A 13667-nucleotide genomic window follows, 5' to 3' on the forward strand; every position below is an offset into this window, starting at 1 on the left:
CCACCAACATTCCTTTTTCGTTCTTGAGTTCAGAGTAGAGTAACTGCTTTGGGAGATGGTGATCGGGCATTCGGACAACGTGGCCAGTCCAGAGGAGTTGATGGCGGAGGAGCACTGCTTCAATGTTAGTTGTCTTTGCTTCTTCCAGCATGCTGACATTTGTCCGTCTGTCTTCCCAAGAGATTTGCAGGATTTTTCTGAGGCAGTGCTGACAGAATCGTTTCAGGAGTTATGTATGACGTCTGTAGACAGTCCACCTTTCTCAGGTGTATAGCAGGGTTGGGAGGACAATGGCTTTATAAACAAGCATCTTGGTATCCTTACAGATGTCCCGATCCTCAAACTCTCTGTGGTTCATTCGGAAGAATGCTGTACTGGCAGAGCTCAGGTGGTGTTGTATTTCAGTGTCAATGTTGACTTTTGTGGAGAGGTGGCTGCTGATGTAGCGGAAATGGTCAATATTTTCTAATGTTACACCATTAAGCTGTATTTCTGGCATTGGAGAGGGATTGGCTGGTGACTGCTGGAAGAGCACTTTGGTTTTCACGATGTTCATCTGGAAGACCATCATCCTCGATCTATGAGGGATCACCTAAGTAAAAGTAAAATGTCTTGTGTGTGTGTCTTCATGTTGTCTTCTGATTTGTGGCAATCCCACGGATTTCATAAGGTTTTCTTAGGCAACAAATACTCACAAGTGGTTTTGTTAATTCCTTCTTCTAAAATATACTCCACAGAACCTGGAAATAATTAATCATCTTCAATTTAAGTACTAACTAGAGCTGGTTTTGCTTAACTTCTAAGATCTTATGGAATGAGATGCTTTTAAGGGTATTTAGACTCTATTGCTTGCAATATTTGTGCCACTGGATGTCTTGACTATATGATAATTCTGCTTATATCATTCATACTTCCAAATGCTAATTTGTGAACAAGGACAAGAACTAAGACAGGAGTAACACCAAAGCAATGAACTGACAAGTTTGGCTTATCATTGCAGCTTCCCCAAAATCAGGATGTCTTGAGGTATCTTGATGAAGAACACCAGGAGAGCGGAAGATTTGAAACAGGTGGTAGAATTTCATCAAGTTTCAGAATGGGGCTAAATAGGTATTTATTTATTTATTTATTTATTTATTTATTTATTATTTGCACTTGTTAACCGCCACTCTCAGCCCGAGGGCGACTCGTGGCGGTGTACAGAACATAGAACATAGAAAGACAACAGTTTACAGTAGGTTAAGACCATAACACAACATCTTACTAATACACAACAATTAAACTAAAAATCCGCTTCGTCTTGTTTGGGGTCATAGTCAATCTCATAGTCATAGTCCATTCCGGTGGTCGTTCCAAAAACATAGCACTTAGTTGAAGGCCTTTTCGAAGAGCCAGGTTTTCAGGCCCTTGCGGAAGGCCATGAGGGAAGGCGCCTGTCTGATTTCAGCAGGGAGGGAGTTCCATAGAACAGATGAGATGAACCAGAATAATGTGGAAGGCTATTACAATTTTTTAGGGTTTCCCTTCTTGAGAAGTAATGGCTCTATTTTTCCTTCATATAGATAATTTGAGATCCAACAAGGTATAGTGGTTTGATCACAGGACTATGATTCTAGAGACCAGAGTTTGATTTGCTCATCAGCCATGGAAACCTTACTAAGTTACCTTGAATGAATCTCACACTTTCAGTCCCAGAAATATCATTTTGATAGGTCCACCTTAGGTCACATGTGTCAAACTCAAAGCCCATGGGCCAAATCCAACCCACCATGTCATTTTATGTGGCCCTCCAGATGCTGGACTGCAACTCCTGTGTTCTTTATCATTAGCCATGACTAGCGTTGATGAGAGTTGTGATACAGTAACATCTGGAAGGCTGCAGCTTGTTCTGTTTAGTTGGGATAGTGGTGTTTGGGTTAGATACAAAGCTTGTGGATATGCTGTCTGAATTGTAAATGTCCTTTGTCCAACCTCATAGCCACAGATGCTGTTGGGTTGCAACCCATTATCCCCAGTCTGCATGATGAATAATCAAAAGTGATGGTAGAGTTGAGTTGGAAGAGTCCTCGTGTGCCATCTAGTCCAATCCCCTGCCAAGAAGCAGGAAAAACACATTCAAAGCACACACACACACACCCCACAAATGGCCATCCAGCCTCTGCTTAAAAGCCTTCAAAGAAGGAGCCTCCACCACACTCTGGGGCAGAGAGTTCCACTGCTGAACAGCTCTCACAGTCAGGAAGTTCTTTCTATAGTTCATATGGAATCTTCTTTCCTGTAGTTTGAAGCCATTGTTCAGCGACCTAGTTTTCAGGGCAGCAAAAAACAAGCTTGCTCCCTTCTCCCTTCTTCCCTCACATATTTTTACATGGCCATCATGTCTCCTTTCAGCTTTCTCTTCTGCGGGCTAAACATGCCCAGCTCTTTATGCAGCTCCTCATAGAGCATATTCTCCAGACCTTTGATAATTTTAGTCGCCTCCTCTGGACACATTCCGGTTTGTCAACATCTCCCTTCAATTGTCTTGCCCATAATTGGACACAGTATTCCAGGTGTGGTCTGACTGAGGCAGGGTGTCACATCCTCCTCTTTTCATTCTGGATTACAAATGCCCATTACAAACACGAAGTCCATCATGGCTTCCAAATACTTGAAACAAAAGCCCTCTTATATGAACATTCACAGCCTTTATCACTTGCATGAGTAAACATAACAGAAAAGCTGGGAGAAGGGCCACTGGCAATGTCCAGGATTCCAAACACTCAGAAAAGAATATTAAGCTTCTAGCAAGATGCTCTGATTGTGGGTGTTTTAGTGGTGAAAATAAACTGTATCATAATGAGCTGCTGTTAACTGAGGCAAAAGGTGATAATGATTTCTGTGTGGGATAACAGACATGATGTATTATTAATAACAAATGTCAGGAAATAGGACCTAACTAAACAACTGAGCAAGTGAGAGAACATGATTACATGGTTAAGGGTGTTTTTTGAAAAATGTCACTATAAAATGCATAATATTCAGATTATGATGTATTTCTTTCATAGTGTAATTTGGTATACCACAGGGTCAAACTAGTTTTATTAAACTGTCTGAAGAGTAGAAATGTCGAGGTTTCTCATTTAACAGTGAAAAGTCTACATCTTTTCATCATAGTCAATGCTTTTGATCCTCCCAGACAGAAATAGCCTGACTACGCTAGACCATATGCCTCTGGTGGCACAGCAGGTTAAACTGCTGAGCTGCTGAACTTGCTGACCAAAAGATTGGTGGTTTGAATCCAGGGAACAATGTGAGCTCCCACTGTTAGGCCTAGCTTCTGCCAACCTAGCTGTTCTAAAACATGCAAATGTGAGTAGATCAATAGGTACTGCTTCTGCAGGAAGGTAAGGGCACTCCATGTCAAAATGACAGTGCAAATGTACCTTTTGAATGTGTCCAACAAAGAATTAGAAAGAAAAGTTTGAAAAAAATTGCTTTACATGACAGTGGCAGCACAAATAGTATATGCCAGTTATTGGAAAACCCCAGAAATGCCTCCTTTAGAAGAATGGGAAAATATATTACAGATATGCTGATAAGGGATAAAATAACTGTATTATTAAGAGGAGAACTATTAGATAACTTTGTTAATGAATGACAACCAATGATTCAACATCTCAATGTAAAATTAAACTTCTAAATTAATGTGGTTTGTCAATAACCAAACAAATACAAATTTGATTGTCTAAAAAATGTATACACAATGGTTGTGAACTCTATTCAAACCAAACATTTAACTAAGATGAGATAATTAGAACAATAGCATTGGAATCTCATGGGGAAAGTGAGTGGAGAAGCTCAAAATGGTGGGAGGAGGATGCTCCCCACTTTGTTGGCAAACTGGCAATAGAGGTAAATAAATAAAACAAATAAAACCCTGGCATATTAAACCTCTTCCTATACAGAAGGGATCTTCACTGGTTTTTGAAAGGGCAGTAAGACAGTGAAACTCCAGAATACCTATGAATGTCCTGTTCGTCATTCCAACTTGGTGTGTTTCTAGAGTCACTGGGACTTACAAAAAGGTTTCTGAAGATGTCTTAATGAAGTTTAATTCTAGGTGAAACACTGGCCACAATTATGGGCAATGTTCTCCTGCGGCACCCCATTCATGAAATGCTCTCTCCTTGGGCTAAAGGCTCACCTGAGTGATGGCCATACCTGCTTTGCAAGCACCTAAACACTTTTGAAGCCTAGGAAACCACATATCAGGATACAACCACCTAGTCAGGCATGAGTGAACTTCAGCCCTCCAGGTGTTTTGGAGTTCCAACTTCCACAATTCTTAGCCATCAACCGGCTGTTGGGAATTAGAGGTGAAGTTCAAAATGCCTGGAAGGCTCAAGGCTCTGGCAGCACCCACACACTTTTGAAGCCTAGCAAGCCACACATCTGGGTACAACCACCTAGGTCAGTCACAGGCAAACTTAGGCTGTTAGGCATGGCTATCATATCTCCTCTCAGCCTTCTCTTCTTCAGGCTAAACATGCCCAGCTGCTTAAGCCGCTCCTCATAGGGCTTGTTCTTCAGACCCTTGATCATTTTAGTCACCCTTCTCTGGACACATTCCAGCTTGTCAACATCTCTCTTGAATTGTGGTGCCCAGAATTGGACATAATATTCCAGGTGTAGAGGGGTAGCATTACTTCCCTGGACCTAGACACTATGCTCCTATTGATGCAGGCCAAAATCCCATTGGCTTTTTTTGCCGCCACATCACATTGTTGGCTCATGTTTAACTTGTTGTCCACGAGGACCCCAAGATCTTTTTCATACGTAGTGCTATTGAGCCAGGTGTCCCTCATTCTGTATCTTTGCATTTCGTTTTCCTGCCAAAGTGGAGTATCTTGCATTTGTCCCTGTTGAACTTCCTTTTGTTAGTTTTGGCCCATCTCTCTAATCTGTCAAGATCATTTTGAATCCTGCTCCTGTCCTCTGGAGTATTGGCTATCCCTCCCAATTTGGTGTCGTCTGCAAACTTGATGATCCTGCCTTCTAGCCCTTCATATAAGTCATTAATAAAGAAGTTGAACAGGACCGGGCCCAGGACGGAACCCTGCGGCACTCCGCTCGTCACTTCTTTCCAAGATGAAGAGGAAGCATTGGTGAGCACCCTGTGGGTTCGTCCACTTAACCAATTACAGATCCACCTCACCGTAGTTTTGCCTAGCCCACATTGGACTAGTTTCCTTGCCAGAAGGTCATGGGGGACCTTGTCGAAGGCCTTACTGAAATCCAGGTACGCTACATCCACGGCATTCCCCGCATCTACCCAGCTCGCATCTACCCAGCTTGTAGCTCTATCGAAAAAAGAGATCAGATTAGTCTGGCATGACTTGTTTTTGATAAATCCATGTTGACTATTAGTGATGACCACATTTGTTTCTAAGTGTTTGCAGTCCACTTCCTCAACATTTAGTGATTTAAAGCAGCTGGCTAGTAACTAGCTGTGCCACACCCTACAATTCCTAACAGCCTACTGGCAGGCTGGGTTGCCGTAAGTTTTTTGGGCTGCAGGTCATATTCAAGAAGCATTCTCTCCTGACATATTGCCTGCATCTATGGCAGGCATCCTCAGAGGTTTGAGGATGCCTGCTGGTAGGGTGTTAGGAATTGTGAGAGTTGAAGTCCAAAACGCCTGGAGTGCCCAAGTTTGCCCATGCTTGTTCTGGAGGCACCCGCACACTTTTGAAGCCTAGGAAGCCACACATCTGGGTACAACTTCCACAGTTCCCAGAAGTCAACCGGCTGTTGGGGATTGGAGTTGAAGCCCAAAACACCTGGAGGGCCAAAGTGTGCCCGTGCCTGCTTCAGAGGAACTCCTGACGCGCGTTTGAGGCCGGGCTGGGTCAGGCGCACACGGCCGAGCCCTGTTGCGCGTCAAGGGCGTTCTTCCGTGCGCTTCTGGGCGAGAGCGAAGCGCGCGTGGAAGGAAGTGCCTGAAGTGCAGGCGGCGGGGCCAGGGCTGATCTCTCTCTCCTCCTGCCCTCGCTGGCGGAGAGCGCGGCGCCAGGCTCCCCTTCTTGGAGAGGCAGAGGAGGCAAGTCCAGCGCCGGGCTGCCCTGCTTCTTCTTGAGCGGAGTCGCCTGCTTCCTTCTCCGGGGAGGGAAGAAGAAGCGCCTGAAGAGAGAGAGAGAGGGAGAGGGAGAAAGAGAAAGCGCTGGCAGAGCCCCCCCGCCGGCCCGCCCGCCTGACCCCCTCCCTGCCTCCCTCGCTGCCTCTCCGCCCAGCTCTCGGGCGGTGGATGCGCGCAAGCTGCCTGGCTGGCTGGCTGGCACCTCGGCTCTTGCGTCGCCCCCCTTGCCTTGGAAGCCCCTCCTCGGTGGCTCTCGGGGCCCCTGGGCACCGCCTCCCGCCGGGCTGAAGTTTGCACGCCAACCAAGCGCCGGGCAGCCATGGAGACCGTCAACCAGGTGAGCAGGAGGAGCAGGAGGAGGAGAGAAAGGTTGCCCCCCTTCCCCTTCCCCTTCCCTTTCCCCGCGGGTCAGCCCTTGACTCCTGCTCTCTTCTTGCCTTCCAGCTGGCCACCAAAGGCAGGTTCCAGGCGGTGAAGGAGCCCTTGGCGTTCCTGCGGGTGCTGGAATGGGTAAGTGGGGCGGGCGAAGGCAGGAGAGAGAGAGGGAGAGAGAGAGAGAGAGAGGCGCGCACCTTGCCCTGCCTTGGCTCAGCCTTCGTTGCCATCCCCTCTTGCTGTTGTGGTTCTCCAAAGGTCCTGTTTGGAGGGTGGCTTTGCAAGCCAGTTGGGCCGGAGTGGCTCTATTGGATCTCTCTGGCGTGGAGGGCGATCTTGCGCCCGCCTGTCTTGTTTTTCCTCCTCTGTTCAAGCCCACCATTCCCATCTTCATCTACAACCATCACCATCTGACCCTGAAACCTGTATGCCAAGCTCTAGAGCAGTATTTCTCAACCTTCCCAATGCTGTGACCCCTTAATACAGTTCCTCATGTTGTGGGGACCCCCAACCATAACATTATATTTGTCGCTTCTTCATAACTGGGTTGCTGTAAGTTTTTCGGGCTGTATGGCCATCTTCCAGAATCATTCTCTCCTGACGTTTCGCCTGCATCTTCGTAATTGTTATTTTGCTATTGATATGAATCGTAATGTAAATATCTGATATGGATGGTGCATTTTCATTCACTGGACTTAATGTGGCACAAATACCTCACACGTCCAAATTTGAATACTAGTGGCGTTGTGGGGGGCATTTATTTGGGAGTTGTAGTTGCAGGGATTTATAGTTCACCAACAATCAAAGTGCATGATGGAATTGAACCAAACTTGGCATGTAGAACTCCCATGACCAACAGAAAAGGGTTTGGTGGGCACTGGCCTTGAGCTTTGGAGTTGTATTTCACCTACATCCAGAGAGCACGGTAGACTCAAACAGTGATAGATTTGGACCAAACCTGGCACAAATACTCAATATGCCCAAATGGAGTTTGGGAAAAATAGAACTTCACATTTGGGACTTGTAGTTGCTGGAATTTATGGTTCACCTACAATCAAAGACTATTCTGAACCCCACCAACGATAGAATTGGGCCAAATTTCCCACACAGAACCCTCATACCTTGAAGGGACTCGCTGGCATGAGCTTCCCTCCAGCCTCACACGCTCTCCTTCGCCTGCACCATGCTGCCATGTGCCAAGCACACCTGCTCATTCCTCCCCACTTGGAGTCTCAGAAACAGCCCTCCCCTTGGCTGAGAGGCCAGCCAATCACAGTGGAGGAGGACTTTTGGAGGGAGGATTTGCTGTCTGTTTCCAAAAAGGAAGAGAAGGACATATAGAGAGATCTTCAGCCTTCTCTGCCATAGGGGTTCCTAAAAGCATCAGAAATATGTGTTTTCTGATGGTCTTTGGTGACTCCTTTGATGACCCCCAGGGGTCCCAACCCCCAGATTGAGAAATGCTGCTCTGGATGAAGTACCTTCTATACTCATGTATAAGTTCAGGGCAAGTCTGGGGGCTAAAAGTATATATTTTGATATGACGAGCACAAGATAAACTAAGAGTCATTCTGTGGAGAGGGGGAAGCACCATTTCCAACTCAGAAGGCCAGCCAATGCCACAATGGATTGTTGTGAGTTTTCAGGGCTGTATGGCCATGTTCCAGAAACATTCTCTCCTGACATTTTGCCCACAACTATGGCAGGCACCCTCAGAGGTTGTGAGGTCTGTTGGAAACCAACAGATGCCACCATTTTTCATCCAGACATTCAAAAAGGCCAGAAGTGGCACCACGTCAGAAAGAGTAGACCAGGTCAGTGCTTTGTCTAGGTTCTCCTGAGATGGGTTAATCTCTTATACTTTGCTCCACATTTTTCGAGAGGCTGAGGGGGCAAGCCTGGCTTTTCTCAAGGAGGGGACATCCAAGGGGCTCCCTAAACTCTCCCTTGAAATAGTTCTCAGTGATTCTATGGACCCTTCCACACAGCCATATAACCCAGAAGATCAAAGCAGAACATCCCACAATAACTGCATTGAACTGGGTTATCTGAGTCCACACTCCACTATATTCCAGTTCAAAGCAGATAATGTGGGATTTTATTCAGCTGTGTGGAAGGGGCCTCGGACAAAGGCAGGCAATCCTCCATCTCACTTACAAATGATTTGCAGTGATTTGAGCCGTGGCAGTTGAAGGTGGTGTTCCAACTGCATTGCCACAGACTCAGAATAACTCTACAGCATTGGTTCTTCCCAATTGGGAGCAGAAGGAAACCTCAAGGGACCAGCCTTGACCTGGAATTCAGTTCCTTTGGAAGGAAATCAGCGGGAATTGGAAGAGTTTGCCTACTATCTGATCTAACTGTGCTTACATATGAACTGAGGAGACATAATATTTTTATTACAAGCAGCCCCCGAGTCACAAACATCCTACTTAAAAAGGACTCATAGTTAAGAACAAGGCAGAGACAATAGGAAGCGAGAGCAATCTACCTCCAGGAAGGGAAATTCACCCCTGAAAGTTGCTGTGAGTTTTCTGGGCTGTATGGCCATGTTCTGGAAGCATTCTCTCCTGACATTTCATCCACATCTATGGCAGGCATCCTAAGAAGTTGTGAGGTTTGTTGGAAACTAGGCAAATAAGGTTTCTATATCTGTGGAATGTCTAGGGTGGGAGAAAGAACTCTTGTCTGTTTGAGGCAAGTGTGAATGTTGCAATTGGCCACCTTGATTAGCATTTAATGGCCTTGCAGCTTCAAAGCCTGGCTGGTTGCTGATTGGGAAAAGCTTTTGTTGGGAGGTGTTTGCTGGCCGTGATTGATTCCTGTCTGGAATTTCCCTGCTTTTTGAGTGTTGCTCTTTTTTTACTGGCCTGATTTTAGAGTTTTTAAAAATATAAACCCCACTTGCCTAGTTTCCAACACCCCTTAACCTCTGAGGATGCCTGCCATAGATGTGGGTGAAACATCAGGAGATAATGCTTCTGGAACATGGCCATACAACCCAGAAAACTCACAGCAACCCAGCATTTCCAGCCATGAAAGTCTTCGACAACACACCCTTGAAAGAGTTAAAAAAGGGAAAAAATGTCTCCACTGAAGCTTTCTTGCCAATCCTTGTTTCCACAACAAGCCACTTTTTTCAAGTTCCTCTTGTCGCAGGGACAGAAAGTGAGGTGAAATCTTCTAAACACAGGCACAGACAGCAAAACAAACACCACAGAGGTAGCATAGGGAAAGATTAATACCCTTATAGTGTTTGGCTGGAGTTACACTTTAAAAATGCACCTGTTCCGACTTTCAAACAAATTCAACTTAAGGACAAACCAACCGAACCTATCTTGTTTGTAACTTAGGGGCTGCCTATAGAGACAAACTCTCTCTAACCAAATGTAGTTCTGTCTTTGTTTTTCTCCTTTATTAAAAAAAAAAAAGCTCCAGGTTTTTCCCTTCTGTCTCTGAGGGCCCTTCCACACAACCCTATATCCCAGAATATCAAAGCAGAAAATCCCACAATATCTGCCTTGAACTGGGATATCTGAGTCCACACTGTCATATATCCCATTTCAAAGCAGAAAATGTGGGATTTTTTTCAGCTGTGTGGAAGGGGCCTGAGAGCTCCTGGCTTCTCCAAAGGAGAACTTCCAGGGGCCCCAACCTCTCCCCAAAATATTTCTCTGTTATTTCCTAATTGGGGAATAGCCTAGGGGGCAGGCAAACTCTCTCCTCATCCAAAGTTTTTTTTCCTCTCCCCTCCCTCCCCCGTTTATTAAATCTTTCCCCTCAGCTGGCAACCTTTGCTTTTCTGAAAGATTAACTTCAAAGGGGCTCCAACCTCTTCCTAGAAATGTTTCCTGATTGGATAATAATCTCCTTTCAAATAGACACATACTCTCTCTCTCTCTTTTACCAATATACCCTATATAGCAGGCATGGGCAAACTTGGCCCCTCCAGGGGGGAAAGGAAGGGATATGAGGCTGTTAGGAATTGTGGAGGTTGAAGTCCAAAACACTCTTAGGCAAGTGTGGAAATATTTGTTGAAAACTCAGGTCAGGTTATGCGAATACGGTATCGAATGTACCCTATGTATTCATGTATGTTTGTATACTTTAATCAACCCCAAAAACCAGGCTCGACTTATCCACAAGTCAGTGTGAGTACTGGACCTTAACTCTTATTTTAAAAGGAATACAATGCAAAGGGTAAGAGATTAACCCATCTCGAGAACCTAAAAAAAGCACTGACCCGTTCTACTCTTTCTGACATGGTGCTTCTTTTGGCCTTTTTGAATGTCTGGGTGGAAAAATGGTGGCATTGGCTGGCCCTCTGAGGTGGAACTGGTGCTTATCCTTCTCTGAAGAATGACCCTCCATTTATCTTGTGCTCATCATATCAAAATATATGTGTATCCCCCAAACTTGCCCTTAACTTATACATTAGCATATAAGGTACTTCTTCTAGAAAGCTTGGCATACAGGTTTAATGGTCAGATGGTGATGGTTGTAGATGAAGATGGGAATGGTGGAAAGTGTGATGCCACTAGAGTCCAGGAATTGGAAGAGAGAGATGTGTTTCCCAAACTGTAAGCATTTGATGGTGTATCCTTTTCCTAGCAATTACTTGGAAAAAGATTACTGGGATGTTGAATTGGGATCCGTTCATGCTGCTTCATCACACCTGTCCCTTCCTGATGGCCTGCATGCCAATCCACTTTGTTGTGCTGCCAGTCTGTGCAGAAATTGTTGTTGATGAAGCTGGGAATAGTGGAAAGTGTGAAGTGAAGACAGGGATTGAATCAAATTCTGATCTTTTAATTTTCCCTGTAAGCACCCTCATTTATATTGATAATTTGTCAGAACTGGATTCAGCTTTCATTAAATACATTTTAAAGAGTGACAAGGAAAGACAATACAACCTTGTTGGACAGGACTTCTGGATATGACATTTGTTTATTTATATATTTATGGTGAAGGAGGAAATGATACTTGTTCAGGCCTGGGTGGTAGGTCTAATTGTTTGTAAAATGCATATTATTATTTATACGGTTTATATTGAATGTTGTTGATGTAAGTGTTAAAAAACAAATACAAATATTAAAAAAGAAATACAGGAATTGGAAGAGAGAGATGGTGTATACAGGCATTCCCCAAGTTATGAACAAGATAGGTTCTGCTTATTTGGTCTTAAGCTGAATTTGTTTGTAAGGAGGGATGGGTACATTTTCAAAGTATATCTCCATGTCTATCAAGCTATCTAGCTTTGGGTAGCATAGGGGAGGGTTAACACCCCCATGGGGGTGTTTTTTTAATTGTCTGTGCCACTATTCAGAAGATTTCACCTCATTTTCTGTTCCTGTGATAACTGGATTTTGGAAAATTTGGCTTGTTGTAGAAACAAGGATTGGTGAGGAAACTTCAATGGCAATACCTTTTCCCCATGATAACCTTTCTATGAGTGAATTTCCCTTCCAAGTGGTAGATTTCTCTCATTTCTCTTAATTGTCTCGTCCCCATTCTTAACAATGAGTCATACGTAAGTCGAACGTTTGTAACCTGGGGGCTGCCTGTATATATTAACTGAAGAAATAATAATGTGGAGTTGAATTGGGATTCATCCTTGCTTGTGGATACAGAAATTGAGAGAGGGAGAGATAGGTTTCCCAAACTGTCATCATGTGATGGGGTATATAGCAATTAGCTGGAAAAAGAGTAATGAAATGTTGAATTGGGAATCATCCTTATAGATTTATCACAACTGCCCTGTATGCTGATTTGCTCTGCTGTACTGCCAGTCTGTACAAAACACAGTAAATGGGTTTACTTCTCTATCCTTCTCACCTTTTGAGCCTTCTTCCAGTTTCTTTTAACCAGATAAATAGTGTATTCAATCCCAGTTTCTGGCTTTTTTTAATTACTTTGGTTCATTTATGTACAAAACAATTAAATGAAGGGGTTTTCCTTCCTCATCTCTGTCAAATCTTTCCTTTTCCTTTGCCTGCTTCCTCTTGTGATACATTTAGCAGAGTAGTCTCTGAGTCTGAGCAGTAAATTGAGGCAGATAATTGGTTGGTGGAATAATGTCAGTGTTTGTTTCTCTGATCCTTATTCAGAGTGAAGTCTGCAGGTCAAATGACATCCATTGCCAGTAGGTCTGAAGAAGGAGGAAGAACCTATCTGAACGGAAAGTTCAGAGCATGTCATGGAGGATTAATCACATTCCCTCTAATGTTGAACAGCTAGGAAATTATGTAATATATACATGTGTTGCATATATGTGTGCATTTACACATATTTTGTACTTCTAGATGTGTGTGCAACTGATGATGATATATGCAAAACTCTTTGAGGACATATTACCTTGAGAATCATTTTTGTCCCGATGTACACTTGGTGTTAAATGCAACATCTTGAAACATGTTTGTACATGTGACCATATTTTCCTCTAAAATTTCGAAGGTCACGTACTCTACATGAATAACCGCTGTGCCTCTTCTCATTTTCTTGGTGGTGTCTGGGCTCTTGAGCAAATGGAGTGTGGAAAAATGTGGATTTTTCAGTAGCTCTATATTTTATGTTGTCTTTTGTATCTCATTTTGATGTAATTTGTTGATATATTTCTTTGTTGGCATTGAATGCTTGCCATATGAGCTGGAAACTACCCTGAGTCTTCTTGGTGTGATAGGGTGGTCTATAAATAAAACATTATTATTATTATTATTATTATTATTATTATTATTATTATATTACTATATAAGGAGGGTTTTTTTGTACGTGTATAGAAAGTGCTGGGGATGCTGGAAATAGGGACCTCTTCTTGATAATTGGGAAGGTCTACATAGAAGTTGTAATTGTTTTTGGCTATGAGATTACAGATTTCCATGTGATTAAATATCCCAGGAAAGAAGGATTTCTACTTACATGGATTTTATCATTGTGTTCCTTTAAATTCTATTCTTGGATCTTTACTGATGTTTTCTATGTAATAACAACATAGAAAAGGCCTTGGCTAGACTGGCCAACCATGGTTAGAACAATTTCAAGATTATGTCCTCCTTTGTGCACTTTTTAAAAAGAACCTTTGGTACTAGAGGTACAAATAACGCAGAAAGATTGCTGCATCCAAAATAGAAGAGCTCTGCAAACATGTTCCACTGAAATTGTATTCAAAACTAGCAAT

At 43.7% G+C, this 13667-nt stretch overlaps 1 protein-coding gene across 1 annotated transcript in view; it reads left to right on the forward strand.

The window, feature by feature from the left end:
- Positions 1 to 6263: 6263 nt before the first annotated feature.
- Positions 6264 to 13667, forward strand: part of SYNPR (synaptoporin) — a 211608-nt gene continuing 204204 nt past the window's right edge. The window contains exons 1-2 of the mRNA XM_067463447.1: positions 6264 to 6455; positions 6563 to 6628. Of these exons, the coding sequence (XP_067319548.1) occupies positions 6438 to 6455; positions 6563 to 6628 (84 nt within the window). The 5' untranslated portion in view covers positions 6264 to 6437. The remainder of the gene's footprint in view (positions 6456 to 6562; positions 6629 to 13667) is intronic.

This window comes from Anolis sagrei, chromosome 2 (assembly GCF_037176765.1).
Source record: "Anolis sagrei isolate rAnoSag1 chromosome 2, rAnoSag1.mat, whole genome shotgun sequence".
NCBI lineage: Eukaryota > Metazoa > Chordata > Lepidosauria > Squamata > Dactyloidae > Anolis > Anolis sagrei.